Source organism: Ixodes scapularis, unplaced genomic scaffold (genome assembly GCF_016920785.2).
Source record: "Ixodes scapularis isolate PalLabHiFi unplaced genomic scaffold, ASM1692078v2 PGA_scaffold1__304_contigs__length_218370807, whole genome shotgun sequence".
Lineage (NCBI taxonomy): Eukaryota > Metazoa > Arthropoda > Arachnida > Ixodida > Ixodidae > Ixodes > Ixodes scapularis.
In genome coordinates, this window is record NW_024609846.1 from 129357292 (window position 1) to 129373723 (window position 16432).

At 47.2% G+C, this 16432-nt stretch overlaps 1 protein-coding gene across 1 annotated transcript; it reads right to left on the reverse strand.

Annotated features, from left to right (window-relative positions):
• Positions 1-472: 472 nt before the first annotated feature.
• On the reverse strand, positions 473-16114 carry LOC8033465 (T-complex protein 1 subunit zeta). The gene is made up of 11 exons (XM_029977221.4): positions 15851-16114; positions 13377-13440; positions 12210-12344; positions 11565-11744; positions 10356-10570; positions 7853-8012; positions 7114-7196; positions 6111-6355; positions 4462-4698; positions 756-828; positions 473-616 (listed from the first exon to the last, which is right to left on the reverse strand). The coding sequence occupies exons 1-11, from the start codon at positions 15985-15987 to the stop codon at positions 544-546; spliced, it is 1602 nt and encodes a 533-aa protein (XP_029833081.3). The 5' UTR covers positions 15988-16114; the 3' UTR covers positions 473-543.
• Positions 16115-16432: the final 318 nt, after the last annotated feature.

The window sequence follows — 16432 nt, forward strand, 5'->3', positions numbered from 1 at the left end:
ACACTAATGAAAGCTCGAATTGGCTGATGTCTTGTGCCATCTGGTATCAAACTGTAGCAGAGTTCCCCACCTGGATGAACTGGTTCTCTTACTTCAACGAGCTTCACTTCAGTGTAATATCTTCACAAACTAAGCGCGTACGAAAATAGGAAAAAAACTATGAACATTACAAATATTGCAAATAGTAATGATCAGCCTTCTTCCAAAACGTTTTGTCTTCATACGCTCTCAACGCATTGCTTTATTTCTATGTTCTAGAGAACAGTACAATATCCAGTAAAGCACATGTTCCCTACCTCATGCCTCTATATGTGCATTTCAGGAAATAATTACTTCATTACTCTTTGCTACGAGAGTGGAGACCTTGCACAGTACTGCCACCTTCAAAATCTCACCACGTTTTGCGATGATAAAACTTGGAGTGCCATCAGCAGACTGCTGGGACTCTACGAGACACTATATGAAACAAGTATGAAATACAAACAATAATTTATTCTCAGCCAGCTGAAGCAAATGATGAGGGCATGAGAAAGGCATTGCACTCTATTTTCCCCCCTTGGACACGCCAGCAAACATGATTTCATCCACCAGAAGAAGGTTGCTCGCTATCACCGTGCTGAAAGAAAAAAGAATATAATAATATTCATTAGTTAAATTTTTAAAGTCTAGTGCAATGTAATTCTCAGTTCACCTTTGAATATCAAACAAATAAAATAAATACACTTAAAAACCTTGGAAAACACTGAACAACTCACCAGGAATTGAGAAGTTGCCTCTTGACACAATAGTTGTCGAAAATGCCTTCGTTTGCTGGAATAAGAGCTTCGCCTAAGAGAAAGAGAAAAAGAGAAGCTTTTAAAAAACACGGCCCTTTCCTGCATTTTTGCCTTAAGCCTCACGGTAGCTCAACAAAGGCTCCACAAATCTGGGGAGTGATAAAAGTGTTAAATTCAGCTGCAGAAACAGAGGCCTTTTTGTTTTTGCTTGAAAGGTGATATATCAACGATTTTGTTGGTTGATTTGTGGGTACGTCATATTGCATCGTTGTATGTGAACTCCCGAGTACTGCGAAGGCTGTGAAGCATAGTCAAAGCATTGGGAGGTGCAGAGTCTGCACGGTAGCTGCTCAAGAAGCTGTGAGCTCACCAATCCTAGACTTCTCTACATGTACACCTCAACAGGGAGGTTTGGCTGGTCCAGTTGCTATGTAACGAAAAGATGGCAACCCCATGACTCGTAGAAAAGAGTAGACTAGAAAAAAGTTTACAATGTCCACCATGCCATTTCAGGCCAAAAACAACATTGTAATTACCGTATTTACTCAAATCTAACGCACACTTTTTTTCCGGAAAAAAAGGTCCAAAAATTGCATGCGCGCTAGAATCGAGTATGACCCAAAACTGTGCTACCATATCGCCATCGACATTTCAAAATGGCCGTTCCATTACGCACCGACTACAATAGAGATCAGTGGCTGAGAGGCTTAGAGCGTAGCCAGCGTTTAGCGTAGTCGTGCGTTTCTTGCGTTCGTACCAGCATGGAAGTTCCCACTGCAAAGACACGCCGCGTTCACCATGATGCTGGATTAAAAAGAAGTGATATCGTGCGCATATAACGATGGAAACCGGGCTGCATCACGTGCGTTTAGTGTTACAAAAACTTGCGTGCGGGATTGGCGCAAGCAGAAAGAAAAGATTTTGGCCAGCAAGTTTCAAAGATGAAATGCTTTGGGCCATTGACTGCGACAAGGAGTCGTCCGACAGCGATGACAAGTGGTGCATACCACCCCATAGGCGCTGGCCCGGACCGGCGTCGTGATAACGACCTTGCCAGCGAGAGACGGCGCCGTTCATTTCATCGCAAGATTGACGAATTTGGAATAAACCTTCATTGTTCCAAGTGAGAAAAAGTTTAATTTCTGTATCCAACATACAAAATCTGGTGCGCGTGACAACCGAGGTCATCACTTTTTTTTTTTCTTTTTTTTTTTTTTTCGGACCTTGAAAATAGGGTGCACGTTGCAATCGAGAATGTGTTAGATTCAAGTAAATACGGTACAATACCCCAATTTTCTCTGTTTATGCAGAAACTCAGCTCTGGTACGTCACGGCGCGGTGGTGGTGCATCGGGCGTACTTCCTGCCTGGGGCTGTGGGCGGAAGTCACCATGCGGGGCATTCATTCACCGTCCGACCACGATTGCTTGTACAAGAAACACTTCGGGCTAAATTCATGGATATTTGTGGTCGTCAGATTTATTTGTTTTGTTCCAACATGAACACATGAAAACCGCCCAGTTGTACCGACCACCTGCAGACTACGTACAGAGCGTCTTCAAGTTAAAACGTCCGCCTGATCGTTCGAACTGTCGTCTGCTCTTTCAAAGTTTCTGCTTGCTGTCATCTGCTCGCTCAAAGTTCAAACAACAATGGTCCGTAGACAAAATGTTGACTTGGTAATTGCAATAAGAAGTTTTGGTAATCGCAATAAGAATTAAGTGCACGCCTCAACAGACTTTCAATTTTGAGGGTTGGTTGGGGTAAGTAGGCTAGATGTAAACAGTAGATGATACAAGGAGATGTTGATAATTGTTACCAGTGGCCATCACCAACATATGTCCGATTCACTTGCGATTTTCAGTATCGACATCGACCCTGTCAGCTACAATTCACGCTTTTGCAACCCAAGCTACATCACGACTGAAAATAGCGAGCCAAACCTCATCATGCGAACCAGATTTTAGCGTCCATTCCGCAGCGTCCACGCGGAATGAATCGCTGCATGTCACATTATTCACGCTAAGTTTTGCGGTGCAATGAGCCTCATTAATTTTCCTGAGGCCGCTAAAGTGGTCAGACATTGCCAGGAAGACATAGAATCAACAATTCCAACGCAACAGAGAGCATGGGAACTCACACAGACGCCAACAACATTGCATCCCAATGCTTTGTTTATGGGAGACGGCGATCCTCTTGCCCATACTCCATGGCGCATACGCGGTGCCGGTGGAGTCCTCTAGGGGCACTCTGGTTTGTTTGTAAACATGAGTTGGTCTATACTCCATTTCACGCCATGTTCAGGAACAGCCAACATTATGAGCCGATAAGACGAATGAAATGGCGTCAAAAACGCAACATAATGGTGTTTATCGTGTTTTTATGTGTTTAAGGGATCGGTGGCCAAGTGGGCTAGCAGACGTCAGCTCAGAACATGTGGAGAGAAAGTTCACGCAGCAGAACCCAGGGATCCCCCACCCCTACCAGTATCGATCTGGATGAGCATCGAACCGGCGTGCAGTCGTGTATCGCTACTGCGTGGCGAACATCAAAGACCCCAGGCTAAATTTGTAATCCAAGGCGGAGAGACAAGTCGCCCAGTGAGGCAGAATAACTTCCGACTGTTTAAACATAGATACAACAAAATTACTTTGTATATGCTTCATCTTAGTTAAACCAATCCCGTACGGGGAAGGCCCAGTGATTCGCGCATTTAGTATGAATGTTCGTGGTTGTATGTGTTTGTGCCTTCGGGCGCACTTGGACAAACGATCGAAGATGTGTAGGACAGACACTCTCAAACTTGTCGACATTGAGGAACCCCCATCTTTCTCGACTGTTAGGCAAGTAGCCCTTCCTACTCCCAGCCTTAATGCGACGAAGCAGTGCACATAGAGCATGCACCAGGGTGTGTTTAATTTCTAGTTATGCATTTACGGGCAACTCGGATCTTGTGAAACGGTGCTCAAACTAGAAAAGCATCTGAAGTTGAGGGCGGGAATGGCCCAGAACCACCGAGGGCAATCTGGGGAATCCCTGGGTTTCCAGGAACCCAGTTTGGAGACCCCTGGCCTAGAAAATGGGTTCTTAGGCTTGGCTTTTAGGAACACAGGGGTATCCCATCGTACTTTCGGGATACCCCTGTGCCGTCAATCGAGGCAGGTAAGGATTTCTAGGGATTTAAAAATTTGAGGAGTCCCAGTCTAGAACGACGAACGAGCAGGCATCACGCGATGCCCGTCGGTACGGTGCCAGGAACGCACATCCGACCGGTGCGTTTGGCACATCCAAAAAAGTGGTCCCTCGATTTCCACTCTACGAAGCCGAAGTGTCGCGTCATTGCCGACCGCGACCCCAGCAGTGTCGCAGCAGCAGTGGTGGCAGATGCCCGTTCCGCCACAGATCGCTCTCCAGCTCGACGGTCCACGAAAGCTTGGGATGCTGCAACAACGGCCACGCTCACATTCTCTCGCACTTTTTTTTTCTTTTCCGGAACTTCAGCGGCTAATTGCAAGGATCTCGACACTCGAGGGCACGACGCTCCGGCTTTTGCGACGCTGTACGTTGTCACTACGGGACCACTTTCAGCACACATGCGGAACTCCAAACGTGCCGGTCAGGGACGTGTTCCGGGCGCCACACCCTCGGGACTCCTGCCCATCCACGAGTGCAGCAGCCCCACCTACCTGTGGCGAGGTTGAGGCCAATGGGCTGCTTGGCCAGCCGCTGCTCCTGCTGCAGCTTGACCAGCACATCCTGGGGGTCCAGCCCGCTGTTGGTGGCCAGGGTCTTGACGATGACCAGCAGGGCGTCCGCGTACGCCTGCACCCCGAGCTGGGCCTTGCCCTTCACGTTCGGGCGCATGGACACCAGTGCAGCGTGGGCCGCCAGCTCGAAGGCACCCGCCCCGGGGATCACGCAGCCTGCGGGAGTGGGCGCCGCAATTGGGGTCGACACACACTCTGCATCTGCAACTGGCTCGTGCGGTGGTCGTGAACCAAACGTAGCCTCGTAGCGCGCAGCATGCACCGTTAGTGCGAACGAGTGATCACTAATTTTGCTAGTTCTTTCAAAATTAAATCCGCCACCGTAAAAGCTATTAGTGAGGCGGAAAGTGCTCGTGCGGGGCAACGACCTAAGCGGAAAGGTTTGCTGCCCGTGGTAATCTGTCCAAGTAAAATGCGAAAAAGTGCTAACAACTATATTTATTATATTACACTTTTCCTTGGAGTCTCACTTGCGACTGGGTGGTCGTGCCTAGAGCACTATATAGCTCCTAGGAGCGGAATAACGCGATTCTTAGATCCACGTGTATTGCCGACAACATGGCCGACAGAGCAGCTTGGCGCAAGTCACGTAATACTCGCGGTTCCATGAGGCACCCGCCCTATGGAAGAACACATGAACATCGACGCAACACGACTGATAAAAAAATAAATGCCTACCTCACACTTTTCGAAACTAGTTTGTCATGAATTTGGTAAAGCACTAAACACTTGATCAAATATTTCATACTATTGGATTCGTCTGAAAATTTTAAGAAGGCAATTTCCAACGCAATGCCGTTTGAAGCAGACAATTTTTTTATGCAGCAAAGATGGACATTTTGGGTTGGCCAGAGCGAGTCACGTGAGCGGTGCAACGTTTTTTGTTTTTTTTGCGCCAGTTTTCCGAACAGAGTGAGGAACCATCTATAAACATAGCTTTTTTTTTCTTTTTTTTTTTTTTCAGCTGCTTCAGAGCGATTGTCCTCACTGCACTGCAATGTCTGCTGCATGATGCCGCTCAGGCAATTTTTTAAAAATATTTATGTTCTTACGTGGCACACAACTTAGCGCAAATTATTGTAAGATGTTTCTTTATTATGTCAACAACTATTGCCGTTCCCTACATACCCAAAATAAAGAAGAAAACACTGTTTTCTCACGTTCCCCATTTATTTGTGACCGGGCCTTCGCCGCTGGTCGCCGAGAGATGGCGTTCTAGATTGCACTACTTGCTCAAGTGAGAGTTTACTGTATAGTGCTCTGGTCGTGCCTACTTTCCCTCATCATATTGCTGCTACTTGCTGCCATCACTTTTGTTGAGGCTACCAGCATTGTTCTGGATTGTCAGGAGGAAATCCGTTCCTCGTCATTTGCATCTCGGTATATGAGGATTGTAACCGTGGCACTGTTCTCAAACTATTCCCAATTGACCGGTTTCACAGGGACTCATGCATGCATTTTGCATCGTTACTGTCTTTAAAGACTTTGCACTTCCATTTTAGTATGTAAGAAAGGTGCCCTAAGCAAGTAGCCCTTCCTACACCCAGCCTTTCCCATCGAGAACCCACCATCCTCAATGGCATTCTTGACGGCGCGCAGCCCGTCGTGCACGGCGTCGTTGATCTGGGTCAGGGTGTGCTTGTTGGGGGCCTTGATGAGCACCGTCACCGACCGGGGGTCCTTCAGCTCCTCTACAAAGGTGTATTTGTTCTCCCCGAGCACATGCTCGTACACCAGGCCCGCGTGGCCCAGCACCTCGGCGCTCAGATCTTCCAGGGAGTTTGTCGCCGTGCATCCGCAGGCCAGCGACAGCCTGCCAGAGGAAACGAGCACCAAGCCGTCAATTTCCACCCAAATCAAAACGACAAAATGAGGTGGGTCTTTCGAAAGCCCCCCTCTAACACGTGTTCCACGCCTCCCACCGTGCATTGGCTGCACGTGCGAGGTGCTTGGGACGTTGAAGAGTCTTCGAAGGTCGCGCTGTTCAGCTGTCACGCTGGAGGTGGGAAAACTGAGGCTCCCACCTGCTATTCTCACCTTGTCAATGGCTATAGTGCCGATACAATATCTTTCAACTGTCCGCATCCAACCTGGCTCCTTTCTCAATGCACGCACTTAACTTGCAACTCTCCGAGCGTCCGCAAGAGGGGACTGCCTTCGTAACACGCTTTTTTGGGAGGTATCGGCTCGCCCCGAACTCTCAAAGACAGCTAAACAAACCCCGAAAACGCACAGAGAGTAGCCACCCAAAGTGTGGACCAAACTGCAGAGTCGACGCCTACGGGAGTTTGGAGACAAGGACCGATATTCTATGCAAGGTTTTTCGTGCCACTGACAGGGCCAAGTGGAGCCACACAAATCCTTCGGACTCGCATAGCTTCCAGTTACCTCGAAGGGCTGTTGCGAGTTGCTCATCTTCCTTTCACCCGCAATTTCCGAGTTCATTTGCACATAGTGCCAACGTAAACCGACGCCAGAAAAATAACTCCCATCGTCTCCAACCTGGCTGCAGCGGCGCCAAATAGACGTACGCTTCGGTGAGCGTGGCCAAAGTGTTTCCGTTCCACGTACCTCTCCATGTTCCTCCTCTTCGCCCGGCGTAAAGCCACGATGCCTTCCTTGGCCAGAAGGTCCAGCGACTGGGGGTCGATGCCCTAAAAACAAAAGTACCCATTCAATCAGTACCTTCCTTCAGTCGTTTACAGCACAGCATCTCTAAAGTGAAATCAGTCCTTTTTCGGGTGAAGTTTTTGCTAGATCACTATCTTCTTTATGTCGATACCTCAAAAGCATGTGCATACCAGTATTGCGAGTGTACTTCAACTTCGATTCACAACATCCATGTCTTCACTATAGCTATCTTTACTACGGCAGTTCCGCTATATTAAGGAACACAAAATGTTTGCAGTGTTCACCATAGTCACCGACAAAGTGGGAACGGCAGGGAAGAGCTCCGGTCGTCCCGCCTCCAGCACGAGCTTCTTCCCTTCGACGATGTGTCAATGTCTCGTGCACCTAACGCGCGCGCAGCCAAAGCACAATGGAAGGCATGGAGCGCGTGCTGGAGACCGGGTGTTCCAAGGACACGCCCTGCTGTTCCTATTCTATCCGGCGACCATACCCTCCATCAGACGTCCCCACGAGCTAGGAACTACTTACGTTAACACTGATTCAAGTCTCAAGTTGGTTACGTTGACAAAACTGAATGTTTTAAGAACCAAAGTTTTGCTAATGTTAATCTTTTGTTGGTAGGCCGGTACTTTGAGCAGAGTAAAAAGGATGCCAAGGAGGGGCAAGTGCGCCTGCCTACCTGCTGATTGATGACGACAAAGTTCTTGTCGGGCGTGTCGCAGACCTTGCGCTTGAGCTCAATTATCTTCTTCACCCGGTTCTCGATGAACTGGCGCTCCGCCGACACCAGCTTTTCCCGCTCCTCCGCAGACTTGTAGAAAAACCCGGCGTTCACTTCCCTGCGCGGAGGCGAGGCACTAGAGTCAGCAACTACGAGACCTCGGAGCAACCAAGCATGTTAACGGGTATGCCGAATGAACTAAAAGACACGGTATGATAACCGCAACGAGGTTTGCAACCAACTTTCAACGAGTGACAGATGCAAAATATCAAATGCACAAAATTCTCTCTCGCAGACTGCACACAGAAAGAGATTAAACACTTGGCACAAATTCGTGGTCTCCATTTCCACACTCATAGACAGAAAATGAAACCTGAATATGATTTCTAAGGAACTCCATTGTATAAAATAGGGAGCTCCCTATTTTTGTTTTTTCTCCAACTAGCTAGACATAAATTTGTACCTTGTACAGTATGCGCTCATTTGACCTATGCCACTGACTTAACTCACGTTGCAAACTTCGAGCACGGGGAATAGCGGAATGTACATTCTTCGCATTAAAAACCCCAACTCTCCACCAGCACAAAAGAACCCAAAATGAAGACGCTGTCATTGCATCTAAGAGCTAAATGGGCTTTCGTCCAACCTCACTGTCTTGCTAATAACTTTTCATTTTCTTTTTCTATAACATGTTTTTGCATTCGTCACGGGCGATTACAAATTCTGTGCCTGGAAGTTTTCATCCCAGGCTTCAATGCTGCAAAGTGGAGGGTTCTTTTTTTTTTTTTTTTTGTCCTGGACAAAGCATGGTGAAGACGTTTTTAACTTGCTAATATTTTAAATTTCTTATCTTTCTGACAGTTTCAGAAAAATTCCTTGTCCTGCTTCCTCGAATACAAACAAAGGCAACACTGCTGTCCTGGTTTCCTCCCTCGAGATAAACTTCCAAGTCCTCTATCCCGATTGTTGCATCTTTAAAAGTTCAGGGGAAGTCCTGCACCCATTTGGTTTCATACACACCCTGGACTTTACCAAGCTTAATAAAATCATCAGCAGCACCACGTTTATTATTTTTGTAATTACAGGGAAGAAGTAATGCTCCAAGCATATAAAGAGTGGATGACTGAGTCTTTACACTGTTAATGCAAAAAGAAATGTTGCATTCTGAAGGGGCATAATTTAAAAGCCTAACTCTAATAACAAAAATGAAAACAAACCATTATACACCATTAAGATAGAAGAAAAATAAAATAAACATAGGCAAGCCTCTAGTGGAAATCATTCTGTCAAATAGTCTGTCAAAGAGTCATTTTGTTACGATTATTCATTTAAACTAACAAATCATTTGATCGACAGCTAACACTTGAGACACTGCACAGATGTTATGCAGTAACCATAATGAAAATATAATTAAAAAGAGAGGAGGTGTAGGATTTTAGTAATCTGACCTGTGAGTGAAGAAAGTACTTTCGTGTTCCAGTTATAACCGCTGTTTATAAAATTGAACAAACCCTAGGATCACAGCCAGTATTTTGGGACGTTAAGACATTTTGTCTCGCTGGCCATAAGCCATCTAGAATATTGAACACTCGTAGTATTGCGCAAAAACGTTCAACAATGGACCTTTTATTGCACAAGAAAAAAAAAATCCCAATGGCATTTATAAAACTAGGCAAAATAGCAAAACATCCAGCATAGGCCATTTTTTTTCTCTTCTTGATCACAACACTATGTTGCTGCTACTGCACCAATAGAAAGGCAAGACTTGTTCGAGTGTGCAAAACTCTGAACCTGATTTGTTGATCAAACACAGGAACATTCTTTTGTTTCTGACGTCACAAAAAAGACAGTTCATTCTTTTAACTTTGAAGCGCGACAAGCGACACGGACGACACGGAAAAAGAAATTCGGGTGCGGGTTATCAGATCATCGTTAATGGCGAGTCCCGCCTGTGGAATCCGTACGAAGAACGAAACCGACACGCGCAAAGAGAGCAAAACGTAAAACAAAATACGACGGGATTCGTCGTGAAAACATCCGAGAAGTGATTCGGGCACACACTGCTATTGCCCACTCCTTTTTGCCTCGTTTTAATACAATCTATATTTGTTTTTCTCTTAGATATAGAAATGAACTCATACCTTTTTCGGTCGCGCATGTTACGTCACCACCAAAGAATGATAACGAACCACCGCGCCGCGTCCGAAAGCAAGCAAACGGGCCAACCCCTATGACGCGTGCGACGTAAAAAAAAAGGGGACGTCCTCGCATTCCGGGCATCACGTGACATTCCCGCGCCGCTCAGTGACGCCCCCCCAGCGTGGTTCTCACTGCAAATAGTTATTGACAAGATCGGAACAACAGGGAGAAGCGCGTGCTGAAGGCCGGGCGTCGAGAAAGTGTGCAGAAACTCTAGGGTGACCCCTAAGGCCGGCACAGATCCCCGCGGGGGCGGACTCACGTCTTCTCATACTCCAGGGACACGTTGCAGGCGAGCACGAAGGCATTCTTGACCAGCTTCTTCATGTCCGGGTGGCGAGCCCCGTGGTCCAGCACCAGGCCCCTCACCAGCTGGGTGTCCATGTCCGTCTTGTGCTGCATCTCCATTATCTCCACCATGTGCAGGTTCAGCTGCTGCTCCGGGCGACGGATGGCCAGCACCGCGTCCACGCACACCTGCTCGCCCAATTCGCAAGAACAGGCCGGTTCGCCCACAAAAGCAAGTCTCGGAACGGCATGCTATTGTAACTGCGGTCGGGCCCCATTGCACCTGCACCTCGCAAATGTACTGTTCCTTGCGCCCTTCCCGTCGTGCGGTCACATTTCGTTACGACTTGATGCACATTAAAGATCCCAGGATGGCAGTGGTACTGCACTGTCTAAATTTCTTGTCTATGGTGTAGATCGATGTTGCCGTACCTCGAAGGCCGCCCGACTCTACGCTGTCCCCTAAACACAACGTCAAATTCGGTCTTCAAGTTTTTTCTGTCCATTTTAGCACCGCTTTACCTTTTATAAGTATCACAATTGTACTTCAAAACACTGTCAACTGGTCCGGGCCTTTTCCTACCATTTTAGCGACATTTGATGAGAACGGCAGTGGGACGGCAACATCCAAAATTGCCAATAACGAAAGTAATTGTCTGCTCTAATTTGACTGCGGTCATTACATATGAACTAGAGCAGATATATACCGCATCTACTTGCACAATAAACATACCCACCACAAAAGTCGTGAACATTCACATTTTTCTGCCCGCCCGCAACAAAAGCCACCCTCAATTTTGGCTCTGCAAATCTTGAACTGCGTCTGACTCAGTGGCTCTAATATGACCCAGCCAGCCACCAAGTGGCCTGGCGAAAGCAGGACTTCATGGCTACAAGTGGGAAGTTGCAAAAGCGACCAACGGCTTGGCTGCATGCACAATGAGTAACAAAGCCGGGGTTGAGGAATCGTCCAGCCCTCTGGATCTCTGATACAGCACCGTTGCGAAAGTCACTGTGGTCCGTTCTTCACTTTCAGACAGTGGAATAGTGAAAGTGGGCAAAGAGTGGTCAAGTCGCTTTTCATGCCGCCGAGGCGGAAGATGCATCAGGAATCCAAAACACCTTTTCTCCGACAAAAAAAAAAAGTTTTTTTGTTTTATTTTTTTTGTTCCATGGCCCTCACCTCAGTGAGGTGCTGTGCCAGCTCCGGGTTGACTTTGGTGGCCAGGGCCGTGTGGGCCACCCTGACCAGGAGGTCCCGGTCAGGCGTGGAGGGGGCAGCCACCTTGAGGGACTCCAGCACCTCCAGGGCCTTGGCCTGAGCCAGCTCAAAGCCTTCTGCCAGGATGCGCGGGTGCAGGCCCTGCAACACGCCAACCCCACCCGTGCAAGTCAGGGCACGCCACAGTGCAAGTGCAACGAGTCTCAAACCAGTGCGGTTACAACATCCTCAAAACTGGTCTCCCCCCCATTTCTCCCATTCATGACGTGGTACAAGTGTCATGCTGTTTTCTGTCGAGGTACCGGCAGTGGAAGTGGATGTGGCACATGAGTGTTTTGCTGTGGGTCATTTTACAGCCAGAGTCAACAAAAACCGAAGCAGCACCACATGTGGTGCCGCAATAATGTCGACTCTCATCTGCTCGTCATTTTTGCCGGCATTTCTAAGACCAACCGCCAGGATCGCGACATCCCTCGACACGACGTGCCGGCTACTGCGACTTCATTTGTTGACACTTGGGGTCTGCTTTCGACGCATGGAGGGTGTAAGAGACTCGAAATGCTTTTCGTACACCACCAATCACCTCAAAACCTGCCCCGGTCTCACCTCGGAGACGTAGAGGTCGGCCTGCTTGAGGAGCTCGCCGATGATGAGCACGGTTGAGGTGGTGCCGTCTCCCGTGATGTCGTTCTGGGCCGTGGACGCCCGGGCAATCAGGTTGGCCGTCGGCAGCTGGATTTGCTGTCAAGAAAAGACACTGCATTCTTGTTGGACGTCTTGGGGTCATTTTGCGTGCTTCTGAAGCATCTGGGACAATTAAAATATCTAAATCTATGTCGGGGTTGGCAGCGGCCCTTTAAAGGGATACTACTACGAAATTTCAGCGCTTATTTCTTAGTCTGGACATGTTCAAAGGAGCAGCATCACATCGGACACAACAATATCGTTACAAAACACATGAAAAGGATTTTAAAACAAATTAAACAGTTAAACAACAAAAAAAAAGCACATGGTGGATGTCTTAAAGCCTTGTTTGTAATGCCCGTCTAGGAACTTTGACAGGTAGTGATGGTAACTGTCTCGCCAAGAACTAACTATGCATGCTTTGAACCTGACGTCCTCCTGAGAGCTCTACGGCCAGCACAAGAGAAGAGGGGAGGGAGGAACTCGCCACTCAACGAGACTCTCTAATGCCCGTCTATAGAAGATTAAAAAGCCACTCAAAATTCACACAAAAACAGATTTGCAGTTAGTTGGGGTGGCCCGATGTCGGTGGCTGTAACGGCTAAGACCTCGACGACGTCAGCCTCGCCGCAGTTTTGTTCATTCCGAGACAGACGTCACGGTTCCACCGATTGCGGCTTGCTTCCGCTGGCTGCTCTCCGAGCCCCTGCCAGAGTGGGCCGTTTATAACGATAAATACAGCTGTCAGGCTCAAAATACAAACATGCGAATGTCATTTACGGATATTGTGGATCATATTCAGCCTATTTCTGAACACGACGGGCATACCTATTTCATATTTCGTTGAAGTATCCCCTTTAGGTTTTTGGGGTCTCATGTGTAGCTGATGCAAATATGTCACAACAGCTTAGAATGCTATTTTTAGAGAAGCTAGCAATCTTGTGTTGTGGTCTTGGACCTCTAAATCTAGATCATGACCGAAAAGACCTCTTTTTTCAAGCATGCCTTCAACTCTCGTTCGTATAAAAAAATGGGAAAATTTTCACTCCTGCAAAGTAGTTGGCTGGATTCCAATAAAAGAAACCCCACCATTTCATGCAGCAGAACGTTGCCATCCTTGGTGATCTTGATTTCTCCAGCACCCGATACGAGCCTGAAACAATACAGTTCGGTTGGTAAATAGTGTGTGCGACCATTGGCACGAATTCGGTGTCAGCACTCGTTCACATTGCATCCACATGGATTAACACCGAGAGCCAGCCTAGCTTACGGACACTTCACACCAACATTATTGACAGAGGCATCTTCACTGCTTGCAAAAAGAAACTTGGGAAACTGATAATCACTTTAGTTTGAATATACTCAGCTTATCACTAAGGTGACAGTCTGATGGGAGCTACGCACTCGTCGGACCAATCAACCGCCTTTTTGTCATCACAAGTTCATTTGGACGGGAGCGTGATCATGTGGCGAAAAATAGACCAATCTGGCCGGCACGTAGCTTTTACTACACTGTCAGCTTGGGGTGAATGAAGCTGCATTGCACACTGTTCATAATCTGACCTCAGCAAATCAACGAGAGCCTAGAGATCCACGAAAAATCTGCGTGTTAAGTGAACCAGAACTGATGAGCGATTCTTCTTAGATCAGTGCCCGAGAAGCACACCAAAGATATCCAACTGTTTGCATCAACTTGAGCAAACCACATTTTTAATTAATTAGTACTATAAAGACGCGCATTCTCAAACAACTGCTTTCTCTTTTCTTTTTTGACATCTCTTGCCGCTGCTCACAAGTAAGGAATACATTAGTTTGACATGGTGGGTGTAACAGCTTCAAATAACGAGGACGACAAAAGGAATAGACACGACAGGACAACAGTTGTACTCACAACTAAAATGTTTCATTAGAAAAGGAAAAGAGAACATATAAGTCAGTACCAGACAACACAGTGTGTAATCAAACAATATGCCCTCCACGAGGCCCGTGCCATCAAAATAGGTTCACATGCCAGTCATGGTCTGGCTCAAAAAGGACAGCTTCTTATCACATAAGCCCCAACCGACGGCTCACTCACGCATTTTTCTCCGAGGCACGAAATATAATAGGCCTCAATAATTTTGCGAGTGGCCCTCTCTCTATGTCTCCCTTCAACCATCACTTCGTGAAAGGCTGGCTGCCACGTGCAGTCTCTGCAATGCAAAGGAAGGAGTCCCCCCACCATGGCCCTCAGCGAGTAAGCATGCTCCTAGAGCCTATCATTAAGGCACCTCCCTGTCTGGCCCATGTAGAATTTTCCACATGACAGGGGTATCTTATACACCACTCGAGACGTATGACACAAAAGGTTTTGCGTGCCTTTTGGTACATTTCATCTTTACCCGATTATTGGCTCTTGGCCAACACTGGCACAAATCTGGCTCATTTTTTGGGGGGCCGAGAACACTACTGGGACTCCATACCGGCCTCAAACTTGTTTAAGGTAGCAGGAGACACGGTGGATGTAAGCGACCACCACCTTTCGCTTTTTATCTACGTCGGCCCTCACCCTTTCTATCCCATTTGCCTTCTTCAGAAGGGCACTTGCCATCTCTGTTAAACGCCCGGCGGGTACCCCGACGCCCTCAGTCTCTTAACCTGTGCTAAGGTACGTCGTGCCTCAGAGAAAAATGTGCGAGCCGTCGGTTGCCGTATGTGATAAGAAGCTATCCTTTTTGCACCAGACCATGACTGGCATGTGAACCTATTTTGATGACACGGGCCTTGTGGAGGGCATATTGTTTGATTACACACTGTGTTATCTGGTACTGACTTATGTGTTCTCTTTTCCTTTTCTAATGAAAAGTCATGTCTATTCTTTTCATCCTCGTTTTTGGAAGCTGTTACACCCGCCATGTCAAACTTTTACCAACTCGCCCAGTTCAACACCTTAATACATCAGTGTTTTTAGGCTGGACCTACGCAATTCGTAATTCAATAAATAAATAATAGTAAAAAAAAAAATAAAGAGATTGATTTTGTTAGAATACAACAAAAGCGAATGCAACCTTCTGCGTAATCTTTCGAAGTGGAATATTCGAACATTTCACTCGCCATGCTGAATCGGGCAACATATCTCATGGGTGGAGCAGCAGACTTTTCACCGTATATGGAATGGGAAGCGGCCCACGTTTGTCACTGCGTCAAATTCCCTTCTAGTACAGTACGCTTTTCTTTTTTTTTTTTTTTGAAATCGAGTTCTTAAAAGTTTTTTTAACCGCGGTACCCGCGCGTCCGAAATAAGCGTACCGTCAGTTCAGCAACGGTTCGATATTTTCTAGTAGAATCGGTGATGTTCGCGGGCGACGCGCCGGCGAGGGACCCAGCTGACTCGAGTCACGTCGTTTACGGACACCAGCACCATCTCCCTTAATTTTCGTCGGCTGCAATAAAACCTTCTTGCTTAAACAGTCAAGGTGCCGCAACCTAACAGCATCAGAATGTGAACCTTTCTCGCAAGGTTCACCAACGAGTGGGCAAAGCGTGATGAGCTTAGGCTTAGCAGTCTGACAATGCTCACTCACATTTTCATGGTCCCCGTCGGCCCCAGGTTCGTACGCAGGACATTCTGCAGGCCTCGTGCTGCGTTGATGTTGACTGCGAGAGCCTGTGCGTGACGGGCAACCTCAGCCTTTGGGTTTAGTGTGAGCACAGCGGCCATCGCTGTTCAATAATAGCAAGAAATATTACCAGCAGCGACTACAACACACTCTTCCGCGTGCGCGACAGCGGTAATGGCGGAACAAGACCCGTGTTGCTAGATTTTTAGACCAACTCCGTCGACCAACAATACTTTTAACCAACAAAATAAAAAAAAAAAAAAAAAAAAAAAATCTTGGCTAGACGTTAGGGTCTTAAAAAAGACAAATATTACTCAAAGTCATCCAAATTACCTATTAAAAAGGTTAAATATTCGCTCCCCAAAGTGGGCTCACTTTCGTTTTGTGACGTGAGGAGGGCAAATAAAGAAAAAAGTGATAAAAGAGGGGCTTTGAGAGAGCCTAGATTCTAGAGTGGGTCCATCTCTAACCATGGGGTACGCTTTCAAAATAAGACGCCACCGGCGAAGATTAGTCGTAGCAAGGAGGAAAACGGGCAGAAAGTTT

Excerpts from the sequence above, each read along its gene's own strand:
- LOC8033465 (XM_029977221.4), bottom strand. The coding sequence starts at position 15,987 with ATGGCCGCTGTGCTCACACTAAACCCAAAGGCTGAGGTTGCCCGTCAC. Across the intron at positions 13,441-15,850 it reads CCGACGGGGACCATGAAAAT|GCTCGTATCGGGTGCTGGAG; the intron begins GTGAGTGAGCAT and ends GTATTGTTTCAG. Across the intron at positions 617-755 it reads AGGCAACTTCTCAATTCCTG|CACGGTGATAGCGAGCAACC; the intron begins GTGAGTTGTTCA and ends TTTTTCTTTCAG.